General features: G+C 37.9%; 2 protein-coding genes across 2 annotated transcripts; one reads left to right on the top strand and one right to left on the bottom strand.

Annotated features, from left to right (window-relative positions):
• Nucleotides 1-1,569: 1,569 nt before the first annotated feature.
• Nucleotides 1,570-7,826, bottom strand: LOC105163061 (transcription coactivator). Its single transcript, XM_088881156.1, has 11 exons — nucleotides 7,655-7,826; nucleotides 7,448-7,580; nucleotides 7,234-7,323; nucleotides 6,405-6,509; nucleotides 5,801-5,902; nucleotides 5,596-5,680; nucleotides 5,234-5,303; nucleotides 5,065-5,109; nucleotides 2,669-4,879; nucleotides 2,363-2,579; nucleotides 1,570-2,258 (listed from the first exon to the last, which is right to left on the bottom strand). The coding sequence occupies exons 2-11, from the start codon at nucleotides 7,547-7,549 to the stop codon at nucleotides 1,698-1,700; spliced, it is 3,588 nt and encodes a 1,195-aa protein (XP_088737282.1). The 5' UTR covers nucleotides 7,550-7,580; nucleotides 7,655-7,826; the 3' UTR covers nucleotides 1,570-1,697.
• Nucleotides 7,827-8,097: 271 nt separating this feature from the next.
• LOC105163062 (Late embryogenesis abundant protein (LEA) family protein) lies at nucleotides 8,098-10,224 on the top strand. Its single transcript, XM_011081272.3, has 3 exons — nucleotides 8,098-8,465; nucleotides 8,968-9,187; nucleotides 9,656-10,224. Exons 1-3 carry the CDS (start codon nucleotides 8,260-8,262, stop codon nucleotides 9,869-9,871), a joined length of 642 nt encoding a protein of 213 aa, XP_011079574.1. The 5' UTR covers nucleotides 8,098-8,259; the 3' UTR covers nucleotides 9,872-10,224.
• The last annotated feature ends 673 nt before the right edge of the window (nucleotides 10,225-10,897 follow it).

The raw sequence follows: 10,897 nt of genomic DNA, 5'->3' as shown, positions 1-10,897 counted from the left end.
ACAAGATATGTGATTAGGGTATTTTACAGTTGTAATTAGAAAAAAGAATTTAATATATATATATATATGTGTGTACATGTACAGCTAGCTGCCCATCACCCTATCCTACAGCTCTACTACACTACACATAGGGTGCGTGTTTTAAGGCTATTTAGTGGGTGTTTAAATTGATAAAGAATTGGGAGAGAGAGAGAGAGAGTGGAGGGAAAATGAATTTACATATGATGATATGTCTTCACATCTCAGTTTTTTAACTTAAATTTATGAGTAAGTATTGAAAGTCTACCACCTCCGCCAGTTTGAAAGATTCAATGTTTTTTCTGACATCTCTCAATTTTTTTATACTTTGAAATTTGGTTGGAGATGTTTTTGAGTTCTAAGTCATTTGATTGGAATTTGCAATATTTCTTTGTTTATTGGGAATTGGTGTATCAAATTGTGTTACATCAACTAAATGTCAAAGGATTCACGTTGCTTTCCTATTTCATCCTATGCATATTTTCTTCATAATTTTTATCTAATACACGGAGAGAGATATATTTTGCAGTTAGAATACCATTTTATAATAGAAATTTCAGAGTGATAAATGGGTGGTAATGAGTTGATAATTGGGTAACCAAAGATTGAAGGGGGTGTTGTGGATGTTGGCTATTTAATTTTTTTTATAAAAAAAAAAGAAGAAAATGGTGAGTGTTAAAGGTTGGCAGAAATGATGATGTCAGTTCATCATGTGCAAATTTTTGGAGTTTGATTTTTTAACAAATTATTAGTTTATGAAAACAAGAGGGCAATGTCAAAGCTGGATTGGATGCCTCCTCACATTTCATTTCAGTGTGACAGAAACAGTTCAGAGAATAAAAGATTTATAATAAGTGAACGGAGCTCACCATTTTCTTACAAATCTCAGATTTCAGAATTCAAAAATCTTTTCCCAACGTTACCTTCAATATTATTATTTTACATGCAACCCTCAAATTCCTCCAACAAAAAAATTGAACCAAACCTTTCTTTCTAACCCCAATTCAAATACATGCCCTCTGTATAAGCTTTCTTATTTGGAAATTTCTATTAGTCTTTACTTCTCTGTTATTTTCATCCACAAATTCATACTCAAATCAACTTTAATTGAATCAAATTAATTATGGACTAGATACAATATACTTGATATGTGATTATTATTATTTTTAAATGTACAATAATCACACGACAAATACATTACATTTACTATATAATTAGCTCAAATTTAATTAAATACAATTTAAATTAAAATTTTTCCATATAGTAAAATTTACTCTGCTCAGAGAGAATTAAGTAGCAATATATATACGTGTGGGCGTGTAGTGTATTGTTTTTGGCGATAAGTTATAAGAAATTTGTGATTATATCAAAGCAGTTGGCACTACATTCATTCATGTACTTGGGCGTATAAGAGAAGGTTGGAAGTAGAAGTAGGCGGTCCAGTCACTGTTCCACATAACGTAGTTAGAGCCCAGTTGCCCTTTAGCCCAATTTTTACAAATCAATCTATTCAGTCCACACCACAAGCACAGAATAAACATATATCAGGACTTGAGAAAATTCAGTAAGCTTATTTTATAATCCTAACTCCTAACTAACAAAATAATACATACACATATCAACTCTACTCAAAATTCTATATCTCACTATCATTACATATTGCATAAATCAAAAAGTGATCACTTCTTGGATTTAGATCCCCGTTTTTTAGAGCTACGGCTCATAGTTTTGCTCTCCTCTTCATGGCTACATTCTGGGCAAAACCAGTCTTCACTTGGCACATCTTCAAGTGGAGGATTGAGACAGTTGATGTGAACACCGACACCACAACCATCACTACCGTCTTCCTCACCGCAGATTAGCATTTCATCTCCTCTATCACGAGAACCACATACTTTACACGCTACATCATCAATGCTATGATCTGGTGTTCTTGGATCCTCAACAACCTCTTCCACACGGTTTATGAGATTCTCAAGCGATTTCTTGGCCCAAGCATGAGTATTGTATTGTACATGCCTTTCAAGGGAGTAACCCGGCTTGCAAACATATTCTACCAAATAATCAGCCACAACACAGGGTACCTCATGCCTCAGAAACTCCTGAACCCACATATCAACACGGGGCATACCCGGACTAATAATTGCAAAGTCAATCCTTGATTTGAAAAGGCGTGTGTAAGGCGGTGAAGTTGCTAATATTGTCCCATCTCCGGCCTTCACAACACGCTTCAAAGTGTCCTGATTGGCAACAAAGACAAGGAAAAAGTAATAATTATAAACATGCAAATAGCATTTCGATAATTCAAGAAAATAAGTCCAAAATTGAACATCAAAGAGCATACCAGTGGAGGGGCAATGCATTCTCCATATATGATAATTCGCATTCCATAAAATGCACCATGACCAGTTCTCTCCCTAAGGAGGCGCCACTTCCTTGGAGCTTCTAGGTTGATAGCACCATCTTCAGTCAAGCACTTCTTATGCCATTCATACGGTTCTTCAGACAGTAATCTCCCAGCCTCATTGCTAGCTGTTAAATAATCAGTCTTCAGAATCCAACTGCAAAATCAATTTAAGTGGAGGCAGCCAGTCAGGTACTAAAGCAGTAATAAAAGAATTTGATAACATAGTGTTAACTAGGGTTTTACCTTCCAGATGCAGCAGCTGCGAAAAACTTTTCAGTTCTTCGTATTGGGTCTGGAACAATTAAATGTGTTGCTTGATACGACCAATGATGAGAATCTCTGCAAACCCTTCCTTTTAAGCGCCTTATAACTTGCTGAAACTCCTTTCGTTGTAGTCTATGCCCACTCAAGATAAACCAGGCAGGTTCAGTTTTCACCTCAACATTCTGTACAACCATAGAACTGGGGCTGACCTTATTACCTTTCAAATCATTTTTCACAGACTTCTTAAGTGGTTGAGATGCCACTTTCTTACATGCTCCATTATCATTGTTTACACTCTGTTGCCTAATTGTAACAGGTTTGTTTTCTTTCTCTACATCAGCTGAGATTTTTAACTTCTTGGATGGTTTTGTCTTGGTTTCACCGGCTAAGGCAACACCTTCTTCAGTGCCTGAGACTGTCTTCTTTCCATTCTGTTTGCTCTTGGATCCATCCTTTTCTGCGTCCTGTCTAGGCTCCTTCAACTTAGTCGTCTTAGATTTAGTCAAAGGACGTTTTTTACCCTTGGTTAATTTTTGCTCTTCAGCACCGCCTGTAGATTTTGGTTCAGTCAGTTCAGTTTTCTTGCTAGAAACAGCCTTTTCAGCTTCAGTGCTGTTCTTAGATTTTGCCATCTGCTTGTTTACTGGTATGACTTTGCCATCAGCTTGCTGCTTTTCTATGTGATGATTGACATCTTTTCCAGAATGCAATGGTTCCACTTCGGCAGACTTCTCTTTGTTACTCCCTATGTCAAACTCATTTCCCAAATTGTCATCTAGAACTTTAGCTTCATCATCCACTGGCCCATCTTCATTACTATTCGGAGGAACCATCATAGCCGTCTCAGTAATAGCAGTATTATCACTGTCTTCTGTTGTTACTGCTTCATTTGCATGAATTAGGGACTGATCCTGCAGCACAGCTTTCTGAAGGTTAATGGATCCTTTATGCTTTGTGGTTTTAAACATAGTTGGCCTCGAGCCCAAAGTCTTCTTGGCAAGCATCTTTCTTTTAAGTGGTTTTATTTGGCTACCAGTCCGTCCTAAATTTGATGACTTCAAATCAGCCTGATCGTCCATCTTCTCTACCCTGGACTTGGTTGATGGGGGTTCAATACTTGGGGTATCACTTTGATGCCTCTCAACCTCCCCAGTATAATCAGTTCTGCTCGGAGAAGGGTTCTTTACATCCAAGCTGGGTGAAGTGCTCTTTCCAACTCCTTCACGAGAACTTTGAAGCACTTGATCATTCTGCTCGCGTCTATCCTCTGATGCAACAGAAATGCTTAGACCTTCTTTAGGGGCCAATGAAGCCTCATTCCCCAAGAGGCAGGCAATAGTTGTTGGAGAAACATTCCCAGCTAATCCATGTGAACCATCTGTGGAAGATCCAGAAGCCGGCACTTCAGTTGTTTTTTTCACCAGTTCATTTAATGTTTTTGAATCAGGATTCGAAGTTAGTGATTTGGAACTGCCACGTGAACCAGTCTTTTTCCTCTTATAGGGCAATGTAACACTTTTCTCCTTATCAAGGTGAAACAAGGTACCCTCCACAGGGGTCTTTAGTCCATCAAAACCAGTTCCATTTTGGTATCTCTCTAATGGCATGTGGGACCCACTCCCACTGCTAAGTTTTTTCACATTTGAGGTAGATGGACTACCTGAACCACTTTCTATTCTTTCTGACGTTAGTGGGAGACTGGCCTTCAAGGGGGTGCTCCTAGAATAACTCTTGGTACTTAATTTAGGCACTTCAGGACTAGGAGATTTTTTAGCATTTTCAGATGCTGAAGCTAAGACATTTTCAACCTTTTCGGAGAAAACCTTGCCATCACATCTGTTTGATGGCACTTCACAGGACATTTTTCCAGGACTCCTGGAACTACAAAAGGTTGCCATTTCATCATGAGTTTCTTGAGCAAATGACGTTTTTTCAAAGTCAATCATCTTTCCAGGAGTTGACTGGATTCTACTGGTCTCTCCAACATTTGCCAAACTTTTAGATGCACTTACAGATAAACTGTTTCGTGAAACCTCATGCTTGATTGGTGACTGATAGGAACTTTTATTCTCAGTTTTTGGATTCTGAGGAGTGACAACATTTTTCCTGCCCATATTTATTATTGAAGCCACATCTTCTGTCTCTTCTTCGGAATCCCTAGCTTCAGCCTCCATCTCCAACTCATATCCACTGTACCAGAGGTTAAATTAAGTTCATGCGGTTATTTGTTCGAGTAACCAACAAGCCAACTTAAAAATAAAGACAACTATATCTGGAAACATAAGAGATGGACCAGACACTAGCATAAGATGGTGAAATTGACAAAAATAGAGCTCATTAAGTCATGAAAACAGTATACAACCTTGAATCCTTACCTCTTAATGTAACCAGCCTCTGGGAGTAGCTCCCAAGCCCTCAAACTGGAAATATGCAAAAGAAAAGTTTATAGATATTATTAAGTGAATGACAACCTCAATGACATGTTTAATGAACAAATGACCCAATCCATATTCTGATATTGGTTAAGATCAGAACGGAGCATACCAATCCTCCAACCAGCGATGGTTAACGAGCTTTATCTTCTTCATTTTCCTGGCAAGCTCAAACTTCTCCCCTGTTCAAGAATAAATTTTCCATGTGAATTTTGCAATTACATAAAAGACCAAGAAAATGAATATAAGACCAGAAAATACAATCATGTACATCAATGCTTCCCAACTTAATAGCACACTTGAGCCAGCAATTCCTGCTGATTAATTGTAGAAAAATGCTATCCTTAAAGAATTCATTTTCTTAACAATCTGAAAACTACAAATTTACACAAGATGATGACATAGAAATAACAAGCGGAGACCAAAATCTTATAAACTGAATCTCATGGACAAACAGGATGAAGGAGAACCCACCCTCAAATTTGTAGCATATAAGATGAGTAACCTTGTTGGCCACCAATGGCTTCGAAAAATTTGCACCCATCAGCGCCACCATAGTCTATGAAAGAAAGTGGGACATCATAAGATGTGATGACACAATATTTAATGGAACATGAAACAGTAGAAAATTGTGTTTTATTAGTGTTAAAAGCAGAAGAGGGTAAATAATTGTGAGAACCATGATATCATCTCGGTCCTGTCGCTGGTATCCAGTTAAGCAGACAACCAGAGATTTGGCACCTGGAATACCATTCAGATCTCTCATGGGCCTATACATGACCTGTAAGTTAAAAAGCATGGAAACAGTACTGAATGCTTTTAGGATAATGCTTATGAGGTCATTTATAGTATAGGAAGTGCAGTGAAGTACAACACTGAAGCATGAAGTAACAAAGATTATAAAATATGGTGCACCCACATCGATATATTTTACAAGACTTCTCCAAAAAGGAAGAGAAGAGTAAGAAGACGAAAGGTGAAAAATGGAAAAAATAAATAGTAGCCCAACAAGTTTCCGCAAAACTCAAGCTACAACTCACAAGATAAACTTTAGCGGGGAGAAGAAACTGAATCTTGACAAGTATTACATTCAAAAGTGCAGATGGATATACAAACCAGAACAATTATACACAAGTAGGCAACTTGTACAAATACAAATAAATATTGCAAGCTAAATGCACATTCATGCTTTAAGAAGGCCAATCTAGTTAGGATAGGAAATACTTCAGGAAACTAAACACAGTAAAAATCAGGGGGGGAAAGGATGTACTAGAGAAACTTACAGAGTTAGGATCAACAGGCATTCCCACATCAAAACTGTGATCAACCCATAGTCCAGTTACCAGTATCTTGCCATCTCTTCGTGCAGCTACGCATATGGGATCATCCTACACCATGAACAAACAACATTAATCGCATGCCTGAGCCATAAACTGGGACTCATGGAATCAAAATCAATAAAGGAAAGTATATTGAATTATGAAAGAAAGTATCCCTAATTCCAGTTTAAGGCTTATACAACTTAACAAGAAACAGTGCGTGAGTCTCCACTGAAGAAATAAAAGAACAAGAACAAATCCAAAATTAGAAAGGCCCCACCGATCATTTTAATGTGTTACTTGCTAATGTTTGCTTGTGTTTTGGTGTTACATTTCTCAACTCCCAATATAAATCGTGATCCGCCAGCAGATTGTGGGGGAATTTTCTTCACAAAACCGAAAAAGTTCAATCATTACCAATCACATATACTTATGTTATCCAATTACATATATATACCTATGCGGCGCTACAAATAATTACACATATCTATTATCTATAACTGCCAATCATCGCATTTATATCATCTTATCATAACACGCAGTATACATCTATACCAAATCATATAACCAACACTAACACTAACAACAAGCCATAAAAATCCATTTCTCGAAACACAAATTATGCGTGTGTCTATGTCCCAAACATGCACTCATCACCTCCAATACATCTCCACACCAGCTTCTTCTGTACAATTTCTCCCAATTCAAACGAAACAAATCCAAACACTGCGATCAATGTCCTGAATCCTAAACAGTAAGAACAATGGGGCTAACTTTTATTTTACTAACTTACATAAACAAGCTTATCAACAATCACGTGGTTACAATCCGGTCCATAATTTACAGCATCAACTCCCCCGCCTTCCAAAAGCTTCGACCGAACCTAAACATCAATCCAACAGAAAAATATAAAGGTCATTTTTTTCGAGGGGCAAGGTGAAAACTTAAAATAAAGCAAAAAGGTACAAACACAACTAATCCAAGAACAAACTTCATCGAAATAAAACCTTGTCTTCTTTAACGGAGTCGAATCCAAGGAGAACAAAACGAACTCCAAGAAAAGTCTTCGACGGGTCGTCATACGCTAAAATCTGCTTGCTTTCCAGCATTGGACTTCAAACAGTGATTGCAGAGCACGTACTGTACGGTGAATCACCGTAGGCAATAAATTTACAGAGAGATGGCCGAAAAAGGAATATGCAAAGCAAGCTTACACTTTCGATTGGAAAACAGCTTTCACTCACAGCAAAGTGTTGCAGCACATTGGAAAATTATTTTGCAATAGCTTCCGGAGGAAGAAGGGGAATGGGCGAATTAAGGCAGAAGAGGAGGGTAAAATTGGAAAGTTACAGTGAAGGAGGGATTTGTTTCGGTGGAGTTTCATTTTGATTTTGATGCAGTGGCGGGAGTAGGAAAAATTGGGCGGTGTAGGACACGTGTCTGCTCGCAGTCCTATCCTTCTATGAGGTGGGCCACGTGGACTTTCCGGCCCATTATTTCTGGGCCAAAAGTGGGCCCAACAGAAAATAAGTAACAGTAAATGGGCCAACGTTTACGGGCTGCTAGGAATACCTGATAAGCCCACGTGTCCCACGCGGCCGCTTTAATAAATCTTTAAATTCCTTCAAACTGGAGGGGTAGTTTAGTCCATCGACTCTGGTTTCATATTCCATAATCCACACATTGAACTTCTGGAAGCAGCAGCACTGGTAGGTAGGTAAATACAGAAACTTCATCTTCCTTCACCGGTCAATAAACGCTTTGCACAGCTATATATCAAAGTTCAGTCCTGAATTCGGGATCTATCAAGAATTGAAAGATGGCTTGGATGACAAGATTTTTGACCGCGGTGGCATTTTTAGCAGTCGGGGTCATTTTCTCGCCGGAAACCTTCGGATCAAAATCGGACGGCTATAACTCACCGCTGCTCATCACTTTACTGAAGTTGGCTCACCTCCTCTGCTTCTCCACCGCCTGGGGCGCTGCTTTATGGGTTACCTTCATTGGCGGCATCATCATGTTCAAGTAAAGATCTCTCTCTTCTATTTCTCCTATTCTTTTCCTGTAATTTTACATTTTATAGATAATATGAATAGGTTTTGTAGGTAATTTTGAGTTTAGGAATGGGAATGGTGATATTTTTGTTTAAAGCTTGTGAATTTAAAGAATGACGCCTCCATCTTGCGGTCGTTGTGTAGAAATTTGCTATCCAATGGTTGTGAAAGTTTGATTCATAGTAACGTGGACTAAATTTTGTAGGAAGGTTTATATTTGGAGAATGGGAGCGACATATATTTATGTGTATATAATACTTGTGAAATTATCTAACTCGATATCTCTGTTAATGTTGTATATCTGTTGTTGTGGTTTGGTGAAGCTTCAAGTTGTCTGAATTTCTATAATTTGTAATATGGATACTTTATATGTAAATGTAATGTTGAATTTAGGAAGAAGTATGCCATCACATTAATTCTAGAGCTTTTGAAATATTGTTTTCACTGTGATACTGTTCATATTGTTTCCTTAGAAATTTGCCGAGGCATCAATTTGGGAATTTGCAGAGCAAGATGTTTCCAGCATACTTTTCCATGGTGGGGGTTTGCTGTGCAATTGCAGTAGGGGCATTCGGCTACTTGCACCCATGGAAGACTTCAGGAGCTGCCGAAAAGTACCAGCTTGGGTTCCTGGTCACTGCCTTTGCTTTCAATCTGAGCAATCTTATTATTTTTACTCCCATGACCATCGAGGTGCAAATGATTCTAGCTTCTTTATTAATTTTCTTTACATCGCTTGAATTATGTTTGCAGGAGTTGATGGACAATTTTGCACATTTGTTTGAAGAAACTTTGCACCAGCAGTACCTAATTTAAGTTACAACTGAATTGATGTTGTTGGTGTACTCATATTTTGCATGTACAACTCAGGGCCTTGAGGAGTGTTAATAGACTTAGATGCAGAATAGAATTGTAGTATTAGTTCATTTCGTACGCCTGTATCTATATGACCACAAGGAGGAAAGAAGGAACATGGATTAATGGTTTTCCCTTCCCTCTTAGTTGCAATGACTGATATTTTCTTACTGTGAAGAACTTTTTACAAGCAAAACAGCTTTCCTAGTTGATTTAAACAAATTTTGGAAACATTATTCTTCTTCAAAACTGCCTTGATAAAACATATAGCATGATATTCTGTTCTCTTTATTCAATGCCAAGCAGATGATGAAACAAAGGCACAAGATAGAGAGAGAAGCAAATATTGGGGAAGAAGTTGGGTGGACCAAGAACCAAGAAGTTGCCAAGAAGAATCCGAAGCTTGCTGCCATGAACAAGAAATTCGGAATGATTCATGGATTGTCTTCTCTTGCTAATATCCTGTCATTCGGTAGCCTTGCCATCCACTCCTGGTATTTAGCTGGTAAAATCAATTTATAGATATAAGGCATATCCTTTTCTCTGAGGATGATGTGTTTGGCCGTAGCTATGTGTAATATCAAACATCAAACTTGCTCCTTTTACCTTTACTTCAAGGTCCATTCTGATTGCTTCCCAAGCAAGAATTTGTATCTCTGGACAAAATCTTGAAAATAATACTTTTTCCATCTCTAGCTTGGGAACTGCTTTGACGACTATACATGTGTCACACTATGTGATAGGACTTGATATTTTTCCTTTTTACTTTTATCACGATGAAGTTCTCCATATTGTTGACTACAGCAAACTTGTAATAAATCTCACTGGTATTTATTGAATCTTAACGAGTGTAATAGAGAATTATTCATACTGTATATTTTCTTCCTCCTCTAAGGTTGAAAGCTACTTAATATCTTGCTGCTGTATGAGTGATCTTTCCGTTTTATATATATAAGAGTTTGTCAGAGTTGTCAAGAACATAACTGTTCATCGGATGCACAACTGAGAGTTTCTGAAAATTGAGATATGTCTCTTGACTGATATTATCCTTTCAGCAATTGATTATCTAGGCATGGTGTAATAGCTCTTTCTCGCCTGCCCACCTTTCTATGTTCTCTGGTCAAGGTGTTTCTTGTTACCAATCTTAGATCTTATAGACTGGTGATTGGAATTGTTTTCATTCAATGGAAAACGTGATCGATGATATTGATGCTAGATTTTTAGAGACCCGCATTGAATTGCTTTTGATGATAAAGTGTAGGTAGAATTAGGATGCCCAGCTCAATTATCATTGCTGAGCTATTATTGTCTTTATTATTAGCTCTGTTGATGACAAGCTGATGCAAATGAGTCATGGTGGGCGAAAAGAATATCTACTTCTTGTGGCTGGCATGGAAAATTCATTAAGAACCCTCAATGCATCAGTAGGGCAGCCCATGCTCACTGAAGCATATCTAACAGTACTGTTCTCTCTACAAATTTTAGGCTGTTTAAAAACCACGCGGAAAAGCATCCCACGAAAAAAGGATCAAATTGGAGTGACAGATA

The sequence above is a fragment of the Sesamum indicum genome, linkage group LG6 (genome assembly GCF_026168435.1).
Source record: "Sesamum indicum cultivar Baizhima isolate 11 linkage group LG6, ASM2616843v1, whole genome shotgun sequence".
Classification (NCBI taxonomy): domain Eukaryota; kingdom Viridiplantae; phylum Streptophyta; class Magnoliopsida; order Lamiales; family Pedaliaceae; genus Sesamum; species Sesamum indicum.
This window is presented reverse-complemented; position numbering and strand designations above follow the sequence as displayed.